General features: G+C 43.3%; 1 protein-coding gene across 1 annotated transcript in view; it reads right to left on the bottom strand.

Moving 5' to 3' along the window:
- The window catches only part of LOC136884307 (uncharacterized), a 156,925-nt gene that overhangs the window by 10,319 nt on the left and 132,157 nt on the right, over positions 1-14,449 (bottom strand). Inside the window, exon 2 of the mRNA XM_067156382.2 lies at positions 1,809-1,920. Coding sequence (XP_067012483.1) covers positions 1,809-1,912 — 104 coding nt within the window. The 5' untranslated portion in view covers positions 1,913-1,920. The remainder of the gene's footprint in view (positions 1-1,808; positions 1,921-14,449) is intronic.

Below are 14,449 nucleotides of genomic sequence, written 5' to 3'. Positions count from 1 at the left end.
AAGGAATGGCATACGGACGTAAAACAAGCCAAATCCCCATGTGCGACACAGTTCGCATCCGCGAACCCACGTGTTTGGGAAAAGCGGAAGAAGAATAATAGTGAAAGTAATACTTTTTTTGCTAGTGGCTTTACGTCGCACCAACACAGATCGACAATGGGATAGGAAAGGCCTAGGAGATGGAAGGAAGCGGCCGTGGCCTTAATTAAGGCACAGCCGCAGCATTTGCATCTCCCGGGTGCAAGCTCACAGCCGCGCGCCCCTAACCGCTCGGCTAACCCGCCCGGTTCAGTAATACTTTTTGTATGTATGCGTAAACAACTGCAACGTTTGTCTTTCAAAGGGGTGTACATAGACTGACTGGCCTTCGCGGATGACTTGGTCATTTTTGCTAGCACCATTGATTCAGCAATCAATAAGATCAGTAGGCTGACAGAAATCGCCGCGAAAGTAGGAATGCAGGTATCCTTTGAGACTGGATGATCAGTAATTATGGGAAGATTAGTCGAGTCAAGAATTTCAGATACCTGGGCGAGGTGATCCATCAGAAGGGGCTAGAAGAGAAGGTTGTTAACGTCAGGATACGAAAGTTAGATCGAGCATACCATCTCACAAAGAACACGTAGGCCTACAACAAGAGGACAATGAGTATAGGAGCTAAATTCAGGCACTACAGTACTTGTATAAGAAACTTTGACCATGAGCAGAGAGGGACAAGTCTGTCAACTGGAAAAAAGCGAAACACACGATATTAAGGAAGATTGTAGGTCATAGATGGGTCGATTGGCAGGTACGACTGAGATGTAAAGAAGAGACGTACAGCAAGACAGAATCTATCACAGCATGGATTAAGAAAAGACTGGTATTCTACAGACACTAATAAAAAATTATATAAAATTTCATCAAACCAAAGTCAATAAAGCCGAGGTCGTTCTAGGAATGTGAAAAGGATTTGAGACAGATCGGTGTTCCAGAAGGTAAAAGTAATAACAGGATCAAATGTACATAGATGGTAAAGAGGTATTAAGTCTTTAAGATGGAATCAATACCCAGGACCTCTACTCGAAGAGCACAGGCAAGCGCTGTGTGGTGGGCTCTAGAAATACTAGGAGGATGACAAACCTGGGAAAAGAACAAGATCTAGACACTGAAATGAAATTGTTGTTATCAGGCATTCCACAGAGGCTCAACTCGATACAAAAAAAGTAATAATAATAATAATAATAATAATAATTGAGTTGTGTTAGCCGAAAAGTCTGCAATAACTGTTACACAGATCACTTCGCCTTTTTCTGTCATTACTCATTCTAGAGTACGGATGTTGAGGTATTTATAGGATAGAAATAAGAAAATCCACAGCCTGTTTCCAGTCATTCGACCGGGTCAGGAATGAAATAAATTGAGCCCCTTTCTAGCGGGGAGGATACGAATAGTGCCGGATACCGAAGCCACATTATAAGATATATAGGATAGATTGCAAACTTAATGAAGTGAATAAAAAGTACACTAGCCCGGACAACAGCTCTGCTGTGAGATTTGCATAAACATTAGGGGCCCGGTCTATTAGAACTCCTGGAAGTTACGTAACGACACTTCTTACTAACCACATTAGTTTGTATTCCCATCTATTACTGCCTAAACATCCGGACTGTACTCATTACTGTCCACGTCTCTCGGAAGAGCTGGGTTCGTGTACCACTGACAAATGTTGACTGAGATTAACAATTGTATGTTTTACACTGTTAAATAGTTTTAATTCATAGGAGAGTTTCAAATTGTTTTATGAACTGGAAACTTTGTAAACTTACCTGCAGTCTACTCTCTGCGCGGAGGCGGATTCGGCCAGGAGGTGTAACACCACGATACAAGCAAGAGGGGTGCACAGGTGACTGAAACGGCTTCTGGACACCATCTCTTGGGCTGAAACAAACATACCACATAACTTGTGACAATTAGAAAGATCACTGTCAACCATGTTTACATGAGGATGTCTACGGAGTTACGACGTCATACCTGACGTTGTAAGTGGTTATTATTATTATTATTATTCTCACTTAACCAGTAATGCAGTGTTAGGGATAGCTAGAACTGATCATGAGCTGGCTAACACTATCAAAGCCAGGAAAACAGCTTAGTTAAGCCGTGTTCTACGAGGTACAAAGTACGGCCTTCTACACCTCATAACATGTTACAAGGAACGAGAGCTGACTCCAAAACATCATAGACTGGACTTGCATCAACAATAGCTAAGAACACTTCAAATTCGTTAAAGAAAGGGGTGCTTTCTCTAGGATGATCGCCAACATCTGGGGGACCGGATATGGCATTTGAAGAAGAAGATTCTCACGTTAGAAACATCTAGAATAGGCCCTATACAGTTAAGATTATAGATTATAGTTAAAAGATTGTGAGCAACTGCAAAACGACCTCGATAATGTTGTGAGATTCACATAAAGGGTAAGTTCTCTCAGTTTTAATTACTGCGTTGATGGGGTGAAAGTTCCTTATGGGAATAATTGCAAGTACCTATCTCTGTACACGGTTATGAGGGTGTTTAAGGGTTGTAGTAAGGATGTAAAGGAGGGGGCATATAAGTCTCTGGTAAGACCCCAAATAGAGTAAGGTTCCAGCGTATGGGATCTTCACCAGGATTATTTGATTCAAGAACTGGGAAAAATCCAAACAAAAGCTCGATTTTTTCCGCGTGACTTCCGACAAAAGAGTAGCGTTAGAAAAATGTTGCAAAGTTTGGGCATGGTGGACATTTATGCGTTCAAAGCCACGAACCTACTACGCTGGCGTAGCAGGGGGAGAGGCGATACTCCGACGTGGCGCGTCCTAGGTGACGGATAGGGGAGTAACCTGCTTGCCGGCGAACTTGAGCGAAATAAAATAGCTCTCGCGGACCAAACAGACAACCTCCTGTGGGTGGGGGACGCAGGCGAAGAATATATCCACGGTATCCCCTGCCTGTCGTATGTGACGACTAAAAGGGCCGACCAGAGGTGATCGAATTAGAACCATGAGACTATTTGTAATTATAGTACCACCACGTGGGGAACACATTGGGTTGCCTTTACTTGCGCGTAGAACCACTATGTTAGGTACACAATAGGTTTGCGTTGCCTGTAAATGGCGCCGCAGTGTGAGAAACGCCATAGTCTGTGTTACATGTGCGCATTACATTACCTGTGAGTAGTAACCATAATGTGTGGAATACCGCGAGTCTACGCTACTTTTGATTAGTACTGCAACATGACAAATAGCATGGTTCTACTTTCCTAGCGATAAGTACCATTATGAGGGGCCGATGACCTGGATTTTGGACCCCTTTCAGACTACAAGCATCATCGATACAGTATTGTGCTTTAGAAGCAGTCCCTTGGTCAGTAACACTGTTGTTTAACGCTAGTTTCTGGGAATGTGGGGCATTGCGGGTCGGATCCACAGATTGTTTTAAATTCATATCCGTCCATTCATTCTTCGTCCTCACGTTTTGAATTCTGGTCTGTGGACGTTATTAGACTTTTAAATTGTCTTTACATTTCGTCTCATTTCGTACCATTAGGGGCTGATGACCTAGATGTTAGGCCCCTTTAAACATCATCATCATCATCATCATCATCTATCCTTTCAAAGAAGAACTGGCTCGACTCGTAAGTTCAGAGACTGGCTCAGGTAGAGAAACCTACTCTTACTAATCCTGTTCTTGGAATTCGTGAATTTTGATACTCATGAGTTCTGCTACGACATGCGGATACAGTAGTTAGTGGTTGACTACCCCACTTCGATCCGGCCAGTTCGTGCAACAGGTTATTCCGGGCGGAGAGACTTTCTGTTTACAGTTCACACAGTGCTTCTTGAAAGTGAGATCTCTCTCAAGATATTTTGGAGTGTCACAGACAAGTAGCTCGATACCTGACCACACGACTATCAGCGTCGTTCATATGGCGTCAATATGAAGACCGTAATATAGTCAGCCAGTCTTACTAATAAACGGTGTATAACTTTTATACAATGTTTATACACTGTTTATGTCAATTATTTTACTAATAAACCATGTATAAGCCTCCTGCGTATGAATTTGTTACGGTACAGATATTCACTGAAATACTTAAACACAGACCAGGACTCTTAAGCGTTGTATAGCAGCGAGTGTGGAAAAAGAAACGAGTGAGCAGTTTATTTTCGTGGTATTTACTGTCTGCAGTAATGTAATCGTGGTGAAATATTCGACTTATCGATTAAAAACTACACATTGAAACAATGGAAAATAACGATGATCTCCACGATATTTGTAACACAGAAGGCATAGAACATTTATAGGTTATAGAGGCTGGACATGTTCGTAAAATAAAACACTTTAAGAGACGGAGTGACCCATTTCTCCTAGATGACAGAAGTTTAAAAATGTAATATATATATATGAAAGAGTATGCTCGAATTGTCATTACCATAGACAGAAATGAACCAAATGAAAGATCGTGCGAACTTCGAGTTCTCACAGCACTACAGACATGAGCGCTGAATGAGGGTAGTAATTATTAACAGTGATATATAATTATTATTAGCGAGAATAATATACCGCTGAAATATGCGTATTACTGTTCTGTTCTAGCTTATTCGAGCATTCTAATCTATTATATTTGTGCTACCACGCGGCTTCTTGAAAGGTTTTGCTCCTAGATAACCAGCGAAAGCGATCTTAAAGGCGGTGAACGTGCAGAAATACGCCAGTGAACTGCAGGAAGAGATTCCTACGGCTTGGAACGAGTGTATACGTGCTGTATAGTAATACACTGCTCATACCACGTTTATTAGTAAGAAAAATATTCAACGCTTCTACGAGATTTATTCAATGTATAACTATACAAGTGTTACACAACTGTATAAGGATTTCTTATTAGTAAGACTAAGCAGCTCTCGGGAATGTGTAGAAGCGACAGCTTGTCTGTCTATCGAAAGGAAAGGTAAAGCCTTGCTCCTTGCCGTTATTCGACAGGAGTAGGCTGCAGGCCGACACTAGGTTTCACCCTCTCCCTACCTCATTATCTCTATTATAATCATATCTTCCTCACCCAGGTACGCAGGTCCTGCACCATGTGAGTCGAGAATATCTGAGATAAACTGAAGAAAACACTATTTTATCATATTAGGCTCTAATGAATATAAAATAATGTCATTTAAGGTACATACTTTGAATGCGAATTTGTCGATTAGTGTAATCTGCTAAATATTTAACATCAAATATATCGAGTGTGTGAAGTGCAGTTATCAATTGTCAAACTTATTTTAAATTCTGACTTGTCCAATTTTGTACACTCATTTTATTTGCGGTCAGCACAACTGACTTGTATATAGCTGCCTCTGGATATTTTTTTCTCTGTCTCTCTACAAGGACACGCTGGTGAGAGCGTTAGTTAATCGTTTCTTAGCGTAATACGGACAGCAGAGGAAACAGTTGATGTGCATAGCGGAGCACAATGGCACGGATTGAGCAGCGCCATTTTAAGTCGATCGCGTTCTGTTAACAATGACATCATCACCAGCTCGTGAAGCATGGCGGTACAAGCGAAGCTCTGAGCTAATACCACTGTCATTGTGTTGTGTTCAGCTGGTATAGCTTGAAACAAATAACAGTTGTGACATTATTGTTACGGGATTCTGGTCCACACATAATCGTGCTATAACACCAGGGTTATCATTACAGCCCGAATTTTATCTACCCACGTATTTTATTCCTATATTTGTATTTCGGAGGATGTTGCGTCTGGACAAGCAATGTTGTGAATCGAGAAGGCGGTGAACTTGTATTGATGCAAGTGATGTTGTATGACATGGTTCCAAAAACTCAAAAAGTTTTTATAGGCTATTTCCACTGAATCGTTTCAGCTCTGTTTTCGGAAGTTTAAGTTTCCTCCTACTTGAGGTTAGGGATGACTGGGCATTATTGCCTGGTATTACGTGAAAGCGCTGCTGTTTATGTTGGAACAGCAATGAACTACCCGTTTCAATACTTCCCCAAATTCTCAACCGTAGGCCTATATTTAGAGATTCAGCCAACTTACTCAGCAATGACAACATGAAGATAATGGACTGGTCTTTAGCGAGAATGACAGAGGTGTTCCCCGGGAAGGACAATGCGGTACGAGTAGCGAAGGTGAAATTGTATGTTAAGTTTTAAAAACGAAGACGAATGCTCCTTGCTGTTGATTGCTGTGAAAATTGGCTGAATCTCTAAATATACGGCCGAGAATTTGGGAAAGGAGTGAAACGGGTAGTTTCATTGCTGTTCCAACATAAGAAAAGCCCAGATGTCGGTGAATCTCACATAGCATGCATATGTTTTTAGGGTAGGGGTCTACCTGGAATTAGTGTCATTATTTAGCGTGGACAGAAAACCGGCATCGTGGTGAGCAGGCAGCCAGTGTTCGTCATCTTCTTCCTCACGATATTACCGTCTGCTAGAATTCTGCCTTTTCTATACAGTAAATATTTCTTTTGTCTTGTTTGTCACAAACAAAACAGATTCCCTGTAAAAAAAAAAAAGTCTACTAACTCACACATCTGGCATTGGTGTATGATTCACTGAAGTTTGATATTCAGGCTCTTTCTCTATACAGTAAGTACAAATGGCGCCGTGTTTTAAACGAGTTTCCACTATCTTTGGCTGGCGTTTCGTCTCGATCCAACGACCTACATTATACTCAACATCAACGAGCTCGAATAACATAGAGGGGCTGTATGCCTGACATCAGCGCTACTTGCGGAGACAATTTCACAAAGAGCAGCCATGTTTTGAGTTGTCAGAACAAAGCGAGTTGACGTGAGAACATATGGTCACCGGGCGAGTTGGCCGTGCACGTAGAGGCGCGCGGCTGTGAGCTTGCATTCGGGAAATAGTAGGTTCGAATCCCACTATCGCCAGCCCTGAAGATGGTTTTCCGTGGTTTCCCATTTTCACACCAGGCAAATGCTGGGGCTGTACCTTAATTAAAGCCACGGCCGCTTCCTTCCAACTCCTAGGCCTTTCCTATCCCATCGTCGCCATAAGACCTATCTGTGTCGGTGCGACGTAAAGCCGCTAGCAAAAAAGAACATATGATCAGGTACGGGGAGATTGTCCATGGCGATTGAACAACGTAAGTTTTGGCTGCACTAATCGGAGTGATTGATAATGTTCCCTTTTTCTGATTTATGATTAGTGACAATTTCTTGGTACCTATTTTTCTTTGCCCTTGAGAGTTCATTTTTGTTGCCAACTGTTCTTGGTGTATGATTCATTTTAGTTTGATATAGAAGTTCATTATTTTCTCTCCATAATGGTCCTGAAGGCTGTATGGCACTCTCTGTGTTTTGTGCTTGGGCATTGGTTTGGTGTAGGCGTATTTCAGTCAAACGTACACCAAGCATGGTAAATACAGTATTTTTTAATAATTGCTTTACGTCGCACCGACACAGATGGCGACGATGGGATAGGAAAAGCATAGGAGTTGGAAGGAAGCGACCGTAAATACAGTATTTTACTGGTGTTTGTGAAATTTATGAAGTTTTTATTGTAGACGTCAGTTGCATTAATATTTAAAATAAGGCTCATTTCATAATAGACAACTTTCAAGGTTACCCCAGTTTGATACAGTAAAATGAATTAGGTTATATATATGTCTCCTACATTATATAGAAAATATTTTAACCGAGGTAGTTGGCCATACGGTAGGGATCGTGCAGCTGTGAGCTTGCTTTCGGGAGATAGTGGATTCGAATCCCATCGTCGGCCGTCCTGAAGTGTTTTTTCTTGGTTTCCAATTTTCACACGAGGCAAATGCTGGGGCTGTACCTTTATTAAAGCTACGGCCGCCACCTTCCCACTCCTAGCCCTTCCATCCTTCCGTCACCGAAAGCCTTCGATGTGTTAGAGCGATGCTAAACAAGTAGCAAACATAAATAAATAAATAAATAAATAAATAAAAAACTGGAATTGATCGTCTCGTCTTCCAGTGGGATAAATACAGTATATGAACGTTTTTGGTAATTACTTTTGAATGAAACCATTCCCTGGTTACGTTCGGTTTTCATTTGAAGGCCCCTTATAGAAATATGTTTTTGAAGACTTTCGTCTGGAGCGTGGCATTGCATGGAAGTGAAACATGGACGATAACTAGTCGAGAAATAAAGAGAATAGAAGCTCTTGAACTGTGGGGTTACAGAAGAATACTGAAGGTGAGATGGATAGGTCGAATCACGAATGAAGAGATCCTGAATCGAATTGGTGAGAGTAGATCGATTTGGCTAAACTTGACGAGAAGAAGGAAAAGAAAGATTGGACATGTCTTTAAGACACCAAGGACTTGTTCAGTTGGTTTTTGATGAAAGTGTAGGCGGTAAGAACGGCAGGAGTACGCCAAGGTATGAATATGACAAACAGATTAGAGCAGATGTAGGATGAAGGGTTACGTAGAAATGAAAAGTTTAACACAGGATAGGGTGGCACGGAGCGCTGCATCAAACCAGTATGTTTACTGATGACTCGAACAACAACGGGTACCGGGCGAGTTGGCTGTGCGGTTAGAGTCGCGCAGCTGTGAGCTTGCATCCGCGAGATAGTGGTTTCGAATCCCACTGTCGGCAGCCCTGAAGATTATTTTTCCGTGGTTTCCCATTTTTATACCAGGCAAATGCCGGAGCTACACCTTATTTAAGGTCACGCCCGCTTTCTTTCCATTCTTAGGCCTTTCCTATCCCAGAAAAGAAATTGTAAAAAAGTCATATTTAGCTATTTTTAGGAGCATATTTGCCTGGATATTTCGGAGATTTTATGTCCTAAACATCCGAACCATAACAATTAATAATATAAAAGCAATTAAATATATAGTCATCCAGATCCGTATTTTCATTAAGGATTACATTACTCCTGCCGATTGCTGATGGTGTATACGAACTATAACATGTTTGATGTATTGTGGACACGAAGTGGGAGTTGAATGTGTTGAGAACTAGAATATTCACGGTATTCTACACTGAATCTGTGTTGCTAATCTATTGATTTATATAAGTGTTTACGGCGTTTGGGTATTGGTAATGGCTTCATTGTGGTGTTCCATAACTCGAAACTGGATTAATATAGCTTTCACGTTATATCTAGTGGAAATTTCTCATACATGTAGGCTGAAGTATTCGGACAAGCCCACCTAATGCAGCATCTGCTATTAAAGTGGAACGTAAGCTTGGTCCCTGCGCTACGTGTTATTTCAGCTGGAGGGAATTGGAATGATTGATATTCAGTCGCTAGGCGCTAGCGAAATTGTTGTTAGATTATGGTGTTTGTTGTTTAAAGGGGCCTAACATCGAGGTCATCGGCCCCTAATCGTACGAAATGAGACGAAATGTAATGGCAATTTAAAAGTCCAAAAATTCATCCACTGACTAGAATTCAAAAAGACGACGACGAACAATGATTATGAACTTAAAAAGAATCAGTGGAACCGACCCGCAATGCCTCCCCCACCTTCACAGAAACTATCTTGAAACAATAGTATTACTGACCAAGGGACCGCTTCCAAAGCACAATCCTGAATCGATGATGCTTGTTGTCTAAACGGGTTCAAAATCCAGGTCAACGGCCCCTCATAACGGTACTTATCGCTAGTAAAGTAGAACCATGGTATTTCTCATGCAGCGGTATTAATCAAAAGTAGCGTGGACTCACGGTGTTCCACACATTATGGTACTACTCACAAGTATTGTACGTCGCACAGGTAACGCAGACCTACGGTGTTTCTCGCACAATGGCGCCACTCGTAGGCAATGAAAACCCGCGGTGTTCCTGACATAGTGGGTACTATTCACAGCCAACACCCAGACCCATGGTGTTCCTCATATAACGACACTAATCACGTAAGTCCGTGATGTTCTACATTTAGTGGTACTAATTTAAGGCACTGTAAACCTACAGTGAACCGCTCTCTGCTGCTACTAATCACAAACCTATTGTGTACCTAACATAGTGGTACTACTCGCAAGTAATGGCGGCCTATGGTGTTCCCCTCGTGATGGTACTAATCACAAGTAGTTTCATGGTTCTAATACAGTCATCCCTTGGTCGCCCCTTTTAGTCGCCTCTTACGACAGGCAGGGGATACCGTGGGCGTATTCTTCATCTGCGTCCGCCACCCACAGTGGATGCATTTGTTGTTACTGCCACATTGTATATCCATTTAGAAGGCGGAATCTCCGTCTTGTAACCAGCGTTCCCCGTAAAATATTAATCTGAAGAACAAACTGTTGGACAGACTGGAAACTTAGCGACATCATCTACTCCCGAAATTTGGGTGAGAAATGTGCTATTGGAATTAACCAAGGAAGGTTAAAATCACCGACCCGACCGGAAACGAACCCGGGACCCTCTGAACCGAAGGTCAGTACGCTGACCATTCAGCCAACGAGTGGTGGTGTAAACTACCTTATAGTGGTAATGGTGTTGTACACAGGGTGGTCAGAAATAACGCGAACTGGGTTCTGTGCATCGGTCGACTCGGCTCTGTTCGGACCGGCGTTTCGACTCAGGGCTACTCGGCTGAGCTCGGCTCAACTCTGGTCGAGTGTTGGAGCGTTGCTGAGCAAGTAATAATAATTTCGTGTGGCTATTTCTAGCCGGGTGCAGCCCCTTTAAGGCAGACCCTCCGATGAGGGTGGGCGGCGTCTGCCATGTGTAGGTAACTGCGTGTTATTGTGGTGGAGGATAGTGTTATGTGTGGTTTGTGAGTTGCAGGGATGTTGGGGACAGCACAAACACCCAGCCCCCAAGCCATTGGAATTAACCAATGAAGGTTAAAATCCCCGACCCGGCCGGGAATCGAACCCGGGACCCTCTGAACCGAAGGCCAATACGCTGACCATTCAGCCAACGAGTCGGACGCTGAGCAAGTGAGGAAGAGGGAGAGAGGCGAGCGAGACAGGCATAGGTTGGGAAAGAGAGAGACAGCGCTATTCTCCAAAATCGAGGAGTGGGGGTCTGCACTCTGGTCAACGTGGCCAAGTCGTATTTTGCACCTTGCTCCGCGCAATGCACCGGAACATGCATCCTGAGAGGATTGGTCATACTGATAAGTAATCTAAAGGAATAATTCTATATATCGCCGTTGTATCAGCTGCTGAAGTTAGCCAATTAGATCGCTTCGCGGACGAATTCAAATGTGCTTTGCGGGGCGATGTTGCTAAATTTGCAAGTGGCTCAAATTGGCTTGAGAGCCATACCGAGAGATCAGCCAGTGTCACCGTAGCGTGCTTGCTATGGCGTGATTCTGCCACCTGGGAGGTCCGTATTAAAACTTTTATCCTGACGAAGTTCTTTCTTTCTCCGTTTCGTGCTCTTAAACTCGACTTATACTCCACACTGCTTTACTTCTAAATTGACGTTTTGGCCGATTTTGGCTCTGTCTGTGGTTATGCGCTGAAACAGAGACATCCAATCAATCCGAAGCTGCCATTCATGTCGTCTTATATCGACAGAGTGCGATCTCGAAACCTAGTTGCCAACTCTAATATTTACACTCACTACGTGGTTAGCCTATCTCGCTCAGTGTGTACGGTGCTCGGTACGGTTCGCGATCTTTTGCATTTGCGGCTGTTCCATCAGTACAAACAATCCTTTCAATGTTTGTGAGACATATCCAATCTATCAGTAAGGTGAGGGTTATTCTGTCCGAAGGCAGGTCCGAACCTCCGCAGAGGTGTGCCTGAGCCGGAGTTTACGTGCGGTAGGGTGGCCAGTTCCTTTCCGCTCCTCCATTCCCTTACCCCCCACCAACAGCGCGTGGCAACCCATCCAACTCCTGACCACGCCCAATGTTGCTTAACTTCGGAGATCTCACGGGATCCGGTGTTTCAACACGGCTACGGCCGTTGGCAATCTATCAGTGAACACTGTTAAACAATATGCACACTTCCCCTAGATAATACACTTGAAAAACCAATTAGTGCGGTTGTAAGTAAACTGTGTAAAAACATACACAAACGTGAAGAAACACACATAAATACGCATTCCTCTTTCATATTAGACTGTACACCCTACTTTTCCTGTCCATAATTTGCTTTGCAGTACGCTACAAGAGTCTTCTCCAAGTTTTCTGATATAAATCTGTAGCGCAGGGTGCATGCACTGTGCACGGTGCAAAAGACGACTTCGCTTGGTTGACCAGAGTGCAGACCCCCACTCCTTGATTTGGAGCAATAGCGCTGTCTCTCTCTTTCCCCACGCCTGTGTCGCTCGTTCCGCCTGTCTCCGTCTTCCTCACTTGCTCCGTGACGCTCCAAATCCGAGCCGAGTTGAGCCGACCTTAGCCGGGTAGCCCAGAGACGAAGCGTTGGTCCGAGCCGAGCCGAGTGGGACCGATGCACTGTGCACAGGAACTCTGCGCCTCAGTTTGCACGCGTGAGATTTTGGGCGTTTGAGAGGCCCTGCTGTAGCGCTTGTTTGTTAAAACTATCTTCATTGCGGAGAATGATCTCTCATATCTACAGGATAGTACGGTACTTGAATTCAGGAGCGAGTGTAGGTGTTAAATATTCTGGTAGATCCACATTGTCAGTACCAGCCAAATATTTGTGTATAGCTACCATGATGTCGTTGCCCGCATTCGTTTTGGACATGAAGATATTTTGTTGTTTGCAGACGGAAATCCATTTCAGGCTTTACGTTCTCTCCTTAATGTCCAGCGAATCACTAAGACGCAATCAACGTATTTCTAGCTTCTTGACTGATTCTGCCTGGTATGATGTGTCTTAATAAGTGCCAGTTCCCTTTGAACCGTTTCATTGCCAAAAGAGTTCATCGCATTAATTACTTTACATTTTCTTGAAGACTGCTTGTGAAATTTTTGAAACGGCTGCATATTAAAAGTCGAAAACATGCACGGTAAATTCCAAATTTGGAATGCATGTACTAATCTCAAATACATGAAAATATGCATATCGGCAAACAAAATATGCATTTGCATACAAATCCGGGGACTAGTAATCACATAGATTGAGTAGACCTCGAACCAGACTTCAGGTCCGCGAAAAAATCCCTTATATGTCGTGGAATGCAACCCGGAGTCTCTGGGTAGAGAGGCAGGCTCGCTGCCCCTAGACTGTGAGGCTGACAAAGGGTTGCCGTAAGAGTAATATATTTCATGTTTGCTAGTTTGGGGTTAATTGAACCTATTTCATCATAATTACTCTTCTTCTAGATTCGTTCCAGGAAGTACAGACACACGGATATTTCCGAAACGAAAAAGCTCTCTAGAAATATGTCCATTATTGGTGCTGTATAATCCTCTGCTTGGTTAATCCAGACTTATGGCACCCCGGAGTATGTTAGTAATGGGAGCGACCCATTAGCGGAAGTATGCCAAGTATCCTTACCGTGAACCTCTATGGAAACAGCAATCCACGTGTACAAGTAGGGCACATTGGTACCAGGAACTCAGGCCCGTATCCACCATCGCGAGTAAAAAGCTTTTATCTTGGTTTAAAACTACGAAATCCTAGATAACCTAGATAAGATGTCAGCCAGTAGACAGCTGGAATATTTAATTGAAAGAGAAAATCACAGCCATGAGGAATATAAGTAAGATTATGCAATAAAAATTCCTAGGTGGATAAAAATAACTCGTTACATACTTCGAGGACACATTTTAGGTTAGCTAAATCTTCGACACTGTCATGATCGAACATAACCTGGAATTTCGAACACATGGGTAGGTCTAAGATGAATTCTTGATTGTAGCTTATTTGATTTGGTTTGTTTATTTATCATGAACAGAGTTATTACTTCTCCAAATACAGGGTATAATAGTAGAGGAGTTGTGGGGGTACTGAGCCATGGCGTCAGCACTTTTTGTGCTGAGTCAGCACCCGAGGTCAATGACCCCTAGTATAGTAGAAGGGCTATGCCGATTCGCGGATTTTGCCCAAGACAGCCAACCTAACCTCACAGACGCCATCTTGGAGGGGCCGAACATCACTTTTACGGCAAGTTGCCCTTCCCGACGTGGGTTTTGCCTAAGAGAGCGAGGCTAACCTCACAGACGCCACCTTGGAGAGGCCTAACCTCAGTTTTACGGGCAGGTGCCCTTCCCGACGTCTACAGTCATCTTGGATGGGCTTAATCTTACTTTAACGGCTAGATGCCCTTTCCGACGCCATATTGAGTAGTAGGGCAATGCATATTCTCGCGACGCCATCTTAAGTAGTTGGGTAATGTGGATTCGCGTAAGAGAGCAAGCCTAACCTCATGGAGGAGTCTAACCTCACTTTTACGGCTAGATGGCCTTCCCGACGTCATCTTGTGTAGTAGGGCAATGCATATTCTCGCGACGCCATCTTAAGTAGTTGGGTAATGTGGATTCGCGTAAGAGAGCAAGCCTAACCTCATGGAGGAGTCTAACCTCACTTTTACGGCTAGATG

Source organism: Anabrus simplex, chromosome 12 (genome assembly GCF_040414725.1).
Source record: "Anabrus simplex isolate iqAnaSimp1 chromosome 12, ASM4041472v1, whole genome shotgun sequence".
Lineage (NCBI taxonomy): Eukaryota > Metazoa > Arthropoda > Insecta > Orthoptera > Tettigoniidae > Anabrus > Anabrus simplex.
This window is presented reverse-complemented; position numbering and strand designations above follow the sequence as displayed.